The following is a 15,487-nucleotide window of genomic DNA, read 5'->3' on the forward strand; positions in this document are numbered from 1 at the left end:
CTCTTAACAACTATATAATAGTTAATTAAAGGAATAAATAATAAAATTATATAGGTACAAATATTATTCGAAAAACTACATAGGCTCAGATATAATTGGAGAAACAAGGACTAAACTCACACCAGAGATGGTTAACTATTTGGCTTGTGGGAAGGATTGGGAAGATGGATGCATGAGGCTCCAAGCTTAGGAAGATGAAAAAATTTGAACATCAAATGAGACAAAGACATCCAAGAGATCAATGAAGATGAAGAACAAAGATTGAATATCAAGACAAAAGTGAGGATGAAAATTGAAGAATTTTATGTTGTTCATTTCTTCCAAATCTATCAAATGTGACTCATTTTAAAGTTTGAGTCATGCATATGCTTGATGGTTAGGTGGGTGTCAAACTAGTTGGGATGTGCTAAAATTCTCACCTTTTTTTCCCTTTTTTTCATGTATACTTTACAATTTGTTGATATACTGAATAAAAGGATTATATTTTTTACAATCCCTTTTCTTTTATATTCCAACATTTTAAATTTTTTTTTTTTTTTTTTATCAGAAACGAAGAAGATTATATTAATAAAAGAACAAATACAGGAGAGAAAAAAGAGACAAAAGAAAGAGAAAAAAACCAAAGGAAGGATGAAAGGTCCTTCCTACACAAAAACCAAGGAAAAACACCCAACAATAGAACTCTAAAAACAAAAGAAACTCCAGCAATCTTCAAACTCTTGAAACGCAAACCCCAATCCAATTGAGTTGTAGAATGCTTAGAGGAACTCCTCTAAAAGCTTCAGTACAAGAAGCCCATAGAGAAGAATAAAACCGGATCAAATCCCAAACCATCTCTTCCGTTCTCCCTTTATCCTCAAAGATTCTATTATTCCTTTCTTGCCACACCATCGAAATCAAAGTAAAGCAAGCAATTTGCCAAAGTGTCTTGCCTCTTAATGAGTTCCCCAAGCCTTTAAAAGAAATAACCAACATGTCCTCAATGCTCCTTGGAGGGACCCAAATCACACCTACTAGATTGAACAACCTGTGCCAAAGTCCAATGGTAACGGGACAATGAAGAAAAAAGTGGTCAATCGACTCTCCATTTCCTTTGCAAAGAATGCACCATTGAGGACAGAGGGCTTTGTAGGGTCTTCTCAATTGCAACTTGTCATTAGTGTTTACCTTCCCATGTGCTACTAACCAAGCGAGGGCCTTAACCTTTGAAGGGACTTTTGAGCTCCATAAAAACTTGGCCGGAAGGAACATTAAAGGATTTGAATCTTTTGACAAGGCATAGAAAAAAGATTTCACTGAAAACAAGTCTGACGAAGACAAAGACCACGCTCTTGAGTCTGAAGAAGAAGGGGAAAGAAGCACAGAATGAAGGGAGGACATTAATCTCTGAAGGAGATCAATTTCTGAATCCGTTAGATTGCGGCGAAAGTTAAAATTCCAAGACAATGTTAAGGAATTGCCAAGGACATTTGAGACAGTAAGGTTTTTCACAGAAATAACTCTGTAGAGATCAGCAAATTGAGAACACAAAGTTTGGTTTCCCCACCAAAGATCTTCCCAAAACCGAATTCTCTCCCCATTGCCCACCACTAGGCAGACAAAAAGGGAGAACTCTTGGAAAACTTGAGCAATAGCCTTCCAAGGACACCTGTGAGACCATCTAACCACCATGTTGGCGTCCCATCCATTAGGATGTGTCCCATATATACTCGCAATAACCTTATGCCAAAGACCGCTCCTTTCTCTAGGGAATCTCCAAAGCCATTTCCCTAAGAGGGCACTATTTCTCATAGAAGTCTTCCCAAAGCCCAAACCTCCCATCTCCCTTGGTCTACTAACAACCTCCCATCTGATTAGGTGATCTCTCTTCCCTTCCCCGGCCCCAAACCAAAGAAAATCCCTTTGCATCTTCTCAATCTTTGAAGCTATAGATACAGGGATTTTGAAGAGGGAGAGGAAGTAGCTAGGGATGTGAGACAGACAAGACTGAATTAAAGTGATCCTCCCTCCCAAAGACAACTAGGCCTTTTTCCACCCATCCAGCCTCCTCGAAATTCTCTCAACCACTGGATCCCAAAATCCTATTGTCTTTGGATTTCCTCCCAAAGGAAGGCCTAAATAAGACAAAGGCCACTCTGACACTCTGCACTCCAAAACCAAAGCCAAACTAGACAACATTTCCTGCCTAGTGTTAATACCTGAAATGGTGTTTTTTTCTAAGTTGATTTTTAAACCAGATACTTGCCAAAAACAAAAAGGATAATCTTAAGGTTTTGAAGAAGATCCAAAGAGGCTTTAGAGAAAAATATGGTATCATCAGCAAACTGTAACAAGGACACTCTAGTCCTATCCCTCCCCACAAGGAAACCCTCAGTTATCCCAGTTTCCTCAGCTCTAATCATCAACCTACTTAGAACATCTGCTACTAGAGTAAAAAGGAAAGGAGAAAGAGGATCTCCCTATCTCAAACCTCTAGAGGCCTTAACCCAACCCTTTGCATTCCCATTAACTAGGATAGCAAAACTAGAAGAAGATAAACAGCCCCTCATCCAAGATCTCCATTTCTGGCTGAACCCCTTCCTTTGAAGCACATGATCTAAAAAGCCCCAATCCACATGATCATAGGCCTTCTCAAAATCAATTTTGAAAACTACCCCTTCCTCTCCTGACCTTCTTTTCTCATCCACCACTTCATTGGCTATCAATACAGCATCCAATATTTGTCTCCCTTCCACAAAGGCTCCTTGAGAGCCAAAGATTGTTTCATGTAGAACTTTGCGTAAACGCCCTGATAAGACCTTAGCAATTATCTTATATAAACTTGTAACCAAACTAATAGGTCTATAATCTGAGATTTTAAAAGTTTGGCTTTTCTTAGGCACCATAGCAATGAATGTCGCATTTGTACTTTGATTTATTACCCCTTTAGTGTGGAACTCAAAAAACACCCTCATAAGATCCTCTTTTATCACATCCCAACACTCTTGATAAACTGCTATAGTAAAGCCATCAGGGTCAGGGGCCTTTTCCTTATTCAATTGGAAAACTGCCATTCGAACCTCCTCTTCCGAAAACGGTCTATCCAACCAAATTGCACTCTCTTCAGAAATAAGGGCCCAATCAATCTCTTCAATCTTCCAAGAATCACCTTCGGGTTTGGAATAGAGATTCCCAAAGAAATTTACAATCTCCTCAAAAATAACATCAATGTTATTTAAAGTCTCCCCCCTCTCAGAAATCAGAGACTTTATGAACTTCCTGCTTCTTCTTCCAGTGGCCACTCTGTGAAAAAACTTAGAGTTGCAATCCCCTTCTTTAATCCACTTAACCCTAGATTTTTGTCTCCCTTGTACCTCTTCCTTCAATAACAAATCCTCTAACTCCTTCCTTCTTAAGGTCCTTTCCGAAACCAGATCAAGATTTAAATTCCATTCTTGTTCAATTCGATCAATTCTGCCTAAATCCATAAGAATATGCTTTTTCCTCTCTCTTAAATCTCCAAAGACCCTTGTATTCCACTCTTTCAACTTTGATTTAATAAACTTTAGTTTCCTCATAAACTTGTGACCTTCCCAACCTTCAACCGTACACTCTTGCCACCAATCTCTAAACTTCTCTTTAAACTTAGGATGGAGCAACCACATATTCTCAAACCTAAAAGGAGTCGGCCCCCATATAAAAGGATTAGTTTCCAAACAAATTGGGCTATGGTCAGAGGTCCATCTAGGAAGAGCCTCTTGAATATTTTGAGAGAAAAAAGAATCCCACTCAGAAGAGAACAAAAACCTATCTAACCTCTTGCAAATAGGATTGACTTGCATGTTTGACCATGTAAAAGCCGCATTCCTAAGAGGGGGATCCAACAAACCACTTTCCCTTATAAACTCGTCAAAACACCTCATGTTGACTGTTAACCTAGAGTCACCCATCTTCTCAGATATCCTCCTGATCACATTAAAATCCCCTCCTACACACCACCTTGGGAAAGTCAGACCATGTAGGTCTTGAAGCTCCATCCAAAAGTCCTTCCTCCACACCGCCTTATTCGGGCCATACACTGAGGTTAACCAAAAAAACCCTTCCTCATCAGAGTTCAATTTTACAGTAACAGAGAATGATCCTAACACCTTCTCTGAACAATTGAACTTAACTGAATCCCACAGGATCACAATCCCCCCCGACGCCCCACAAGCAGGAAGAGCAACCCAATCCAGACTTTTACCTTTCCAAACACTACTCACTGACCTCCTATCCCAAATTTCACGCTTTGTTTCCTGAAGCATCACCACATCTGGGTTTTGAGTACTTAAAACCTTCTCACAGTCCTCCTTTTCTTCCTAGATCCTAAACCTCTTGTATTCCAACTTAAAATCTTCATGAGAACAAAAACAACCCGACGCAACCCGCACCCAGAACTAATCCTCTCCTCGAGTTCTAGAATCATTTTTCTTCTTTCTTCTGGAATAAACCTTGTCCGCAGAGAGAGCACTCCTGTTCTCTCCTTCCACACCTTTCCCATTATCCCTGACAATTCTAACCCTCAAACTCTCCAGAGCCGACTGAACCTTGACCATCTTCCGAGGCGTAAGCCCCTCAACCTAAAAACCTTCCAACGGGAGAGTGGAAGGTTCTTGCACTGGGAACGAAGCCTCACCTAAGACACTACGCACCTCAAGGTTGCTGAGAGTTTCCCTAAGGAGAGGTCGGTCTTTAAATTTTTGGTTAGAGGTTTCTAGGGGAACCACCACACCTTCCGAACAGGACGCACCACCACGAAGGTTGTCATTCACCATAGGAGAGATAAAAACAGACCCACTCTGAAAAGCGTAGCTTGAATCCAACGGAAACGAAGAAGAAGAGTGACAGCGAAAAGGATGAACCAAAGAAACAGAGGTTTCGGGAATAAGATTTGGCTCAAAAGCCCCAGACAGAGGAAGAACTCGCTCAGATACAGCTGAGAAAGGAGTATGCACCTCATTGATCAATTTGCATTGCAGAATCCCCTCTTCTCCCTCTGTCTCGCCGGTAGAAACTTTGGATGTTTCCAAACCAGTGGAGAGATCGCTCTTTCTGGAGTGAGATTTGCCCCGAGAAGTCTCGATTTGTCTCCAGTGAGCCACCTCCTTCAAAGCTTTGCTTCGGGGAAGAAGACGCCTCCTCAAAACTCGGCGGCCCACTTCTTGCTCTGCGCCTTACGGAGACTGGAGATCCCTTCGGCTTTGACGACACTTGAAGAAGACCTTCCGACATTTTATTCTTTGCAGTGAGCCCTGGTCTTTGGAGCTTTGAAGACGAAGATACAGCTGGGCCGCCATTAGAGGATCCTTTATGGGCTGGACCCGCTATTGGCCCAAAATCCTTCGCCCCAAATTGGGCCCAATCAGAACGGGCTTCAAAGACGTCTGATGTTGGCCCGAAATTGCTTCCCGCCGTTGGGCCCAACACCCACCTTCCCTTTCCTTTCTCCCCTTTAGCCGATTTTGAATCTGAAGAACTAAAATGGAAACGATGACGAGGCATCCAGCTATGGCAGTCAATGGTCCTGTCAATAGCTCGTAGCCCCTCAACGATCTGTGGCTTCTGCAAGACGCAACCCCCGGCTGACCTCAGCTCGTCCTTGCTGCGATTCGACTGAGGCCTGATAGAGTCTCCTCCGTCATCTTCTCCGGTGACTGTAACTGCAACCATGTATGTCCACTCTCCATCTTCTACCTCTAATAGCGCTGGAAGCACGACATTTGGAAGCATCTCCACCCGCAATGTTACTTTCGACAAATCAACAAACTTCAAGGATTTTCTCGCCACCTTCGTTACCCTCCCCCACTGCTGCAAAATGTGTCTCAACTGCACCTCATCCCACAGGTGGAAAGGGAGACCTCTTAGTTCCAGCCACCCCCGTCTAAATTTTCCATTAACGACTGAGTTTTCTTTTGGCGACCATCTCCTCAGAGCAAAAACCTCTCCTCTCACTATGAAACTACCTCGTTCTTGAATCCACTGAGCTTTCCTTGCAGTTTCCACAAAAAAACACCCTTTGTAAGCAAAAATGGGTGTTACAGACACCATTCCTTTCATCCCCACCCTTCTCGCTATAGCTTCTCCAACCTCACACCAGTCTCGTATTTTTCCTTTGCCTTCACAAACCACAGCTCTTGCCCATTTTCCAACTGGCATCTCTGCACCATTCCTAGTTCCTCTCTCTGCAACCACATCAGCATAGGTCCTCTCACCTCTGTACATTCCTTTTCTCTCTTGAGGCTTTTTTTGCTTCTCCTTCGAATCTCTTTCAGCTTGAACAGAGATCTCTTGGACTGAAACAATCACCTTCCTAAGGTTTTCCCACCCACAGCCATTAACACCTCTTGGAACAACTAAGACCAAAGGTTTTCTCTTTGCAACGTATTCTGTGATTTTCATATAACTCCCTCTGCTGTTAAAACATATCTCCATCAGATGAGTCCTAGTCTTGCCCCTCATTTTTCGAATGAAACCCCTGGAATCCTCCAACTCCACAGCTTTCTCTAACTGCTCCACTAGCCAACCCGTCTCCTCTTCTCCAAAACCTAAAGAAACCACAAAACCTCGACTTCTCTCTGTTATTGAAATCCACGTTCCTCCATTGTAATCTTCAGACTTCACCTGGAAAACCTTTCTCTCCACTACAACCGACTGAATTCGAATCATCTTCAATCCTCTATGGTTATTCTTTCACAATCAGAATTTCGGTTCTGAATCTCCTTTCCAGAAAAATCCAACATTTTAAATTTATTATTATCATAGAATCAACATATAATTCTAATATATTTAAAAAAAACAAAAAACAAAACATTAAAAGTATTACAATTTTTAATATAACAAACTTGATATATATAGAGAGAGAAAAAAAAAATTTTAAAAAGCATTACTTTATAAGATCTTCGAAGTAACAAAAAAGCAATTCCACATAATAATAAAATAAATTCAAAGACAATTAAATGATTATAAATAATTAATTATAAACTAAAAAATAACAAAATAAGGTGAGAAATGGACCATCCCATTGGCATAGCACCAGCACAACCAATTGGTCGGCACTACACAGCACCATTATCCTATGGACTAATGGGTCATGCCGGGCTGCCCATTTAGCTTGCATGGATGAGCAGAGCAAGGCACAGCACAACATGACACATTTTCAACTAGGTCATATTGGCCTAGCACGATGGCCCGCCAAACATTGGGCCATGTCAACCAAAACTGACCATTTGACACCTCTAGTTGTAGGATGAAAAAGGTTTATAACCCAATTTCCATGTCAACAATCTTTTCAAGCACTAAAAGAACTTGTCATTGAGTACTTACCTGCTTTGGTCAAGAAGCATGATGCACTTCTCTAGATAGGTGAGGAAACTAGAAGACTTTTTTTTTATAGTTAAAAGATAATGTATTAAAAACAAGAAGTATACATCACGTATATACAAAGCAACCAAAGAGAAAGAAGGTGCAAATACACAAAAACTAGCAATTGCACCTTAAGAAGAACCTAACCAATCAACAAAATCTAACATCAACAAAGCACCATCCCTAATGTACAATCTAACCCAATCCCAAAATAGATACAAAAAGGAGTTTTTAAATGTTTGATCTAAACTTTCACAATTCTCAAAGGCTCTCCTATTTCTCTCCCTCCAAATAGTCCAAAAAAGGAATGAAGGAGCAACTTTCTAAACCTTTTTCATTTTTCCACCAACAAAAGAGTCTCCCCAACTCAAAAGCAACCCTCTCATCGAAGAATGCATCACCCACTGTACATCAAAAAGAGCAAAAATCAACTATCACAAAATACGAGCTTTCAGACAATGCAGTAGAATATGGTCACACATTTCTTCTTTGCACATGTAGCATCTATTAAGCATCTTCCAACCCCACTTTCTGAGCTAATCCTAAGTCAAAATATTGGCCCAAGTTGCCTCTCAAGCAAAGAAGCTAACTCTAATAGGAGTCCAAGAGTTCCAAACTATACCATGAGATCTGCACCCCTATTAGCCAAGGAGGAATAGAAGGACTTAACTGAAAATACCGACTTAACTGAAAATACGAATTAACTGAAAATGCACCATTCTTTGTATCCCTCCACACTAATAAGTCCTCAAACTCCAAAGAGAGGAGTGATCATGCAACCTCTCAAAGAAGTTATCTACTTTCTCCAACTCTCAATCATTCAACTGTCTAAAAAACCAAGGATTCCAACTACCACCGTCCCAAACATCAACCACCCAAGCATCTTTAGAGGAAGCTATAGCAAAAAGATCCAGGAAAGCATCTCTCAAAGATGCATCTCCACACCATCTATCTTTCCAAAACTTCACCTTATTTCCAAAACCAATCCTGAAGAGAATTTTAACTTTAAAAGCCTCTCAACCATTTCTAATTGCCTTCCAAACCCCCACTTCATACCTCTCTGTCACCCCTTTCGTGCACCAACCTCCATCTTCTTGCCCATACTTGCCAACAATTACCCGTTTCCAAAGGGGCTCTCTTTCAGTCACAAATCTCCAAGACCACTTTCCTAAAAGGGCCTTATTAAAGGTCGAAAGGTTTTTGAAACCCAAACCCCCTTTCACTTTATCCAGACACACAACAGACCAGCTCAACAAATGGGGCTTATTAACCAAAGCTCCCCCTCCCCAAAGAAAATCCCTTTGAATCTTTTCCAATCTAGTCATTACCCTCTTAGGGATGACAAGGAAGGACATATAGTAGATCAGTAAGCTAGATAAGGTGTTCTTAATTAGAGTCTGCCTTTTGCCTTTTGAGAGATACTATCACTTCCACAAAGCAAACCTTTTTTGAAACCTCTCCTCTACCCCTTCCCAAACCCTTGAAGACTTGTAAGGCGCACCCAGAGGAAGACCTAGGTAGGTGGTTAGGAGAGCACCCACCATGCAAGCTAGTACTAGCAAGCTCCTCCAAATTTGGAACATCCCCAACTGGAATCAACTCACTTTTCCCTAGATCAATCTTTAGCACTAAACACGTCTCAAACCACATGAAGACCCAACTCAAATGCTCAAGATTTTCCTTACTAGCATCACAAAGAATGAGAGTATCATCTGCAAAAAAAACAAATGGGACACCTTTACTCCCACATAATGCCTTCCTCTAACTTGAAAACCGTTGATAAAACCATCTTCCATTGCCCTAGAGAGCAATCGGGAGAAAGACTCCATCACCAAAACGAATAAATACGGGGACAAAGGATCTCCTTGTCTAAAACCACTAGAACTTCTAAAAAAAACCTGGGGGGGAACCATTTACGAAGACAGAGAAGCAGGCTATAGAAATACACCATCTGATCCATCCTATCCACTTGGATCTAAACCCCATATTCTCCATAAATGCAATGATAAAATTCCAATTAACACAATCATGGGTCATAACACCATCATAGGCCGAAAGTCTAAAGAACCCACCACCTTTTTTATCCTATTTGCTAGGAACCTTAGCCAAAAGTTTATATAACCCTCTAACCAAGACGATAGATCTAAAGTCCTTTAGGTCTTCTACCACCCCCCCCACAAAAAAAAAAAAAATCATTTTTAGGAACTAAAGCTAAAAATGTTGCATTTAAACTTCTCTCAAAAGACCCCAAGCCAAAGAATTCACCAAAAAAACCCATGACCTCATGTTTCACAAAATCCCAACTATACTGCCAAAAAGCCAAGGAAAAACCATCCGAGCCCAAGGCCTTATCTCCCCTCAAGCTGGATAAAGTTGCAAGAACCTCCTCTTCAGAGATGGGGATCTCTAAGGCTTTTGAATCAATTAGCTGCAAGGAATTGAAGACCAACTCGTCTATACTTGGCCTCGACTCCCCCGCTTCTGCTAGAATCCTTTGAAAAGCATTTGTTACCCCTTCTTTGATGTTATCCTCTCCAACTAGCATCTCACCTTTTACCCTTAGCTTGGCCATGAAGTTCCTCCTTCTTCAAGCATTTGCCATTTTATGAAAAAATCTTGTATTTTTGTCCCCTTCTTTTAGCCACAGCTCTCTTAACTTTTGCTTCCAAGAGATTTCCTCCATCTTTGCCCATTTCTTAAACTCTTCCACCACACCTCTTCCAACCTCATTTTCCTCCACTATAAGACCACATTCCCTTTCCTTTGCATCCCACAGCCTTAACTGTGCCAAGGCCTCAAGTTTCTTGGTGAATAGATTCCCAAGAACCTCTTGATTCCAGATTTCAAGGTCCTATATCAAGGCTTTTAACTTCCTCGCCAGAATGTGACTAAAGGACCCTTAAACACTGTACCCCCTCCCACCAATTCCTGACAAGATCTTTGAAAACTTCCACCTTTAACCCCATATTTTCAAATTTGAAAGGTGTCTTACTTTTCCTTATCCCTCCACTGTCAAGCAGGATCGATGCATGGTCCGAGACTAGATTTGGAAGGGTGCTTTGAAATAACCCACTGAAATTGTTCTCCCAATTCATCAAAAACGAGAAAGCGATCTAGCCTAGAGGCTAACCTATTATTTAATCCACCACACTAGGTAAACAAACTACCAGATAAAGAGAGATCTTTAAGACACATTTCCTCAATAAATTGTGAAAGCGTCTCATAGAAGCAAATAAGCTTTAACAATTTCTCCTTTCCATCGGGAATCTTAATACATTAAAGTCCCCTCCCACACACCAAGGATCATTCCAGAGACCTCTAATAGTGCTCAACTCGTTCCAAAAATCTTCCCTCTCCTCAACCAAAATAGGGTTGTACACCCTCGTGAACATCCACACAAAATTGTCCTCACAATTTAAGCGACAAGAAACTGCAAAGGCCCCTAACTCCATTTTAATAAGCTCTAACACCCGATTGTCCCAAAAAACCAAAATACCCCCTACTTGTCCCCCTAGCGTCCACTGCTCCCCAATTCAGACACCTCCCCACACCTAGACTCCTCATCAGGCATGTTGTCCTTTGTTGCACCTTTGCTTCTTGAAGACGGACAAGGTCAACCAAGTGGAACCGAATCATAGTTTTTATGATCTTGCACTTATCCCCCTCGTTTATCCCTCGAACATTCCAAGAAAAGATTTTGAGCTTCATCGTCATGGCTAGGTTTCTTCTCCAAAAGTGTCATATTTGCTTATTCGCCTCCTTGTCTGATATGTTATTGGTTCCAATGTGCAACATTTCTATTGAGAGATTATGGTTTCCCATGTACCTTCCAACACATCTCCTTTGTAAGCCATGGTTTCTTGAGATAAGTACACTAAGGGTTATCCTTGTTACTTGGTTGCTCAGATACCCCTCCTTTGCTAGAATTTGTGCTAAGGATTGGACCTCTTTAAGAGCTTGAAACAACATATATGGTCTTCACTTGTTAGATTGTTCACAATTACACTCCTCGCTTCTTCAACCCTTATGATTGAGAATACCTTATTCAAGAATATTAGTGATTCCTTCCCAAATACTTGAACACGTACTTATCATATTTCGCGTTAAATTTAACCAAGAATTCAATTATTCACACTTTTTCTATAAACTTAAGAAACATAGCAGCATACTCACTATTCTTCATTTCAAGATTTTGATAATAGTCTAGTTCAAACCACAATCCTTTCATAACATTATAGTACTCAATTACAAATAAAATTCTTTGCTTTGTAAAGTGAATCTTGGTCTTTATCTTACCAATCTAAAGAAAATCTTGTACTTGGAACAAAGTCTATTTCACTGCCTCCTAAATTTCCTTTGTTGTGGTTAAGAACATACACGTTTCACTGATTTCAAGTTGCATCATCTTCCATACCCAAGCCATAATCATTGAGTCCCCATTCCAAACAACAAACTTGGGATCATCTTCACTCAGCTTTGGTCCAATCAAGCAATTAAGCTTGCCTTTTCTCTTGTAGAAATCTGCACACTAGATTTTTTTATATTCACAAGTCGGTGGTTAGTTCTGAAATGTAAACGTAGTGGGTAGCAAAATAGAGATAGAACTCGAGAGAATAGTGGTGCAACAGATAATGTGAAAAAACTGTTGAATTATAACAATGGTATTAACAATAAAGAAGGCCAATGAAAGAGGAAGAAACAGTGATGGCAATAATGGCCACTGGAGGCAAAGAATAGTGATAATGAAGGCCACTAGAAATCAACAGTAATGAAGACCACGGGAAGAAAAATTAGAAGAGAACTTAGAGACATTGAACAGACTTGGTTACCATGTGGAAAAGAACAATCTTTATTATTTTATTTTGAACAAAATGATACAATATTTATAGTGTACAATCCTACATAAGTATGAAACTAAATTACTAAGTTAGGAGATTCACTCATTCCTAGAAATCCTCTATCCTACAAATCAGGAAAATAAAACAAGAATGTTTATAATGATACAATCTCGAAAATCAAGGAAGGCATACAACTATACTATCTAATTTTCAAGCCAATGAGTCAACAAGTCCTTAGCATTTTGTAAGTGACCATATATAAAATTTAGCTTTGGCTTTCCTTTCAAGTTTTTTTCTACAATATATTTATCGAATTACTCAGTTCTCTATGTTGTGTGCTTGTATTTGAAAACTAATCCATATATATTATTTGTTCAAATATTAGGTTATAGATGCAAAACAATTTTCACATTTTGGTACATTCAGGCTGTAAAATGAAGACATGATGCTCCTTCTGTCACATCAACCGACTTCTCCCTGATTAAATCTAATTAAAAGAAAATCTAATTGTTGGTCCTTCTTCTATTCACTTCCATTTCAAAGAAACGGTGCACAGTAAACGGATAGCATTTTTTAACAGAAACTATAATTTTATTAAGTGAAAGAAGAATATACTATGAACAGTCCTCTAGAAAGAGTGCTCATGAACACAATTAAACTAAACAACATGAGAGCTTCCCACAAGGACAATAAAGAGCCCTGCCTTGGCCCCCCAAAGAAAAGGTGTCCAAAGCTCAAGGAGGCATGGCATCCTCAATAAAGTCAACAAGATAGGGAGCTCCTATCGTAGCAAACCTCCCAACTTCCTAATTAACCAATTTGGATTTCCAGGAACAAAGAGTTCAAAACTCTAATGATACCATGACCTTCCACACCTAACATTATCGTACTACCATAATCCTCTCTGTGCATTAGCCACCCAATAAGAAGCTTTCATTGACTCTCCCTCTACCAAAAGATTGAAGATTCCCAATCATCTTGCAATTTTTAAGCTCTCTACTGGTGCTAGTATCTTTACTTAAATGGGTAGCCTCAAAACTGGAATGCTCGGTCAACTATGATAGATCTCCTCTGACAGTTGGGGAAAGGAGGAGCAGTAAGGATCCAGCTCTCTCAGTGTGAGATTGCTTTAACTTTGCTCTTAGATTGGTTAAGGGCATTTTTTGTAGATTTGCTCAGGGGGCAGATCGTGTTCTGTCTAGCACTGGGGTGCTTCTTGGTTTTGGGAACTGTGGCATCAAGAGGGCCTGATAAGGGGGCAGTCCCTTTTTCTGGGGTGTCTAGAGGGTTGGATTTTGTTAGAGTGGTTGGTATTTTCTGTTCTCTCTTCCTTCTTACTTGTCTTTTGGTGTAATTTGTATACTTCGTTTGTACTTTGTTGTGCCATTTTCCAAACACTTTTTATATTTTCTCTTAATTTACCTATCAAAAAAAAAAAAAACTAGCCCGAACCCAACTGCCTTGAGAAGCTTAGATAATATCATCCTCATAACCCAAATAAGGCCCAAAATTCAATCTCACCCTAGTTACTCAAGGAGAAAGAATTGATATTGAGCTTAAAGGTCTCTTCAGGGGCGGATACACTGCACCCAGAACTGATCTCCAATTTGCTTAAACTAATGTTAATGGGAACTCTAGAAAACTCTTTAATGATCAACACCCAAATAGTTGCAAGGAAACACATTCTCACTTATCAAAAAAAAAAGATCAACCACCAATCTCCTTTTTGTCCTCCAAAATTTTGGCATTCTATTCCAACCAAAAACCCATAAGCTAGCCAAGATAATGTCCATTCCGCTAGCCCCACCCACTTAGACCCATTCATTATGGACTGCTATCAAACCCTTAAAAAGGGTAACCACCAAGTCAAATGTGTCACTGGGAGCTACGCATGCTAGCTTCACCAAAACAAATCATATCAAAGATACAAGAAGGATGGCCTGTCCTTCAAGGAGAGGTATAGAGATAGTACATTGCAAGAAGGGCATCACTCTTACAATAATAACAATCCCAATTCTGATAAAAAATAAAAAATAAAACAATCCCAATTGGTTTCACATTTGGCTTCAAACCCTGCTAATTTCCTAAAATTTTCTGTCTGATGCAATGTCCATGCTAGCAACAAACAACAGCTATAATTGTCTGAGTCAATAAGCTTTAGCCTCAATTATCTTTGTGTGAGAAGGCCTGACATAATCCATAGAAACTCACCACCCAAGACCATTGTCAAAGCTGAGTTTCCAAAAAGATGCAGACTATCATATTTGCAATTAACATTTTTTTTTTTTTATCAGAAACAAACAATTGAATTAAAATAGAAAAACATGAGAAGTCCACCCCAATATGAAGCCCTCCCCAGACTATCATATTTGCAATTAACATTTTAGCAAAAGAATCACCCCATAATTGAAACTTACAATTCTTTTTTGCAGCACTACATGTTATGGTGTGCACAGATATATGTCAACTACCTACCTAATGCTTTCCTAATGTTCTTTTCCAGGAAACTAAATTCATTAGAATGACAAATAAAAGAAATAACGGCAATCAGGATGTCACCAAACAAAGATAAACGCAAAAAGTAAAAAAAATAAAATCAAAAAATCAAAAAGCAAGAAAAAGAAAAGCAAATAAAGGAACAAAACATATGCTATATTTGCCCCAATAGATGCCCTACATCAAACAAACCAAAATAAGGAGTGTGGATGGATAGTAGAACAAATTTTACCCTCAAAAACAAGAACATAAATAAAAATAAAACACAAACCTGGAACCCAAACACATACTCCAGAAGATCAAACATGTCCACATCCCTCTGACCAGAAATCTCAAAATTAGCAGGAAGTTGAGGGAAGTGTTCTGTGTATCTAATCGCAGATATTGCACCTTTAACCTGGACACATTAGCCAGACACCACCAGAAACATGAATATTTTTATCCCAATACCCAATAGAGTTTGCAGTAAAAATGCCATGCAGACCGGAACTCCCATGATGAGACAGCACAGAATATTGCATGTGTATCCTCTATTTTTTCCTCCAATGATAAACAGCACAGAACTTGAAGCTATAAACTCTTTAACTAATCCATATTAAAGACACGGGAAACTAGATAGAGGTAGGACTCAGCTGGAAATTACTGCAAAACACCAACGAAAGAAATAAGCAACAAGACTAGTAGTGCGTTTGACAGTGATTTTAAAAAATGTTTTTAATCTTTTTAACACTTGAATGATAAAAATTTTCAAGTCTTAAAAATGTTGTAAGCGT

General features: G+C 39.6%; 1 protein-coding gene across 1 annotated transcript in view; it reads right to left on the reverse strand.

Moving 5' to 3' along the window:
* CALS10 (callose synthase 10) overlaps positions 1-15,487 on the reverse strand; it is a 118,941-nt gene that overhangs the window by 79,568 nt on the left and 23,886 nt on the right. Inside the window, exon 6 of the mRNA XM_010664751.3 lies at positions 14,986-15,111. Coding sequence (XP_010663053.1) covers positions 14,986-15,111 — 126 coding nt within the window. The remainder of the gene's footprint in view (positions 1-14,985; positions 15,112-15,487) is intronic.

The sequence above is a fragment of the Vitis vinifera genome, chromosome 17, assembly GCF_030704535.1.
Source record: "Vitis vinifera cultivar Pinot Noir 40024 chromosome 17, ASM3070453v1".
Taxonomy (NCBI): domain Eukaryota; kingdom Viridiplantae; phylum Streptophyta; class Magnoliopsida; order Vitales; family Vitaceae; genus Vitis; species Vitis vinifera.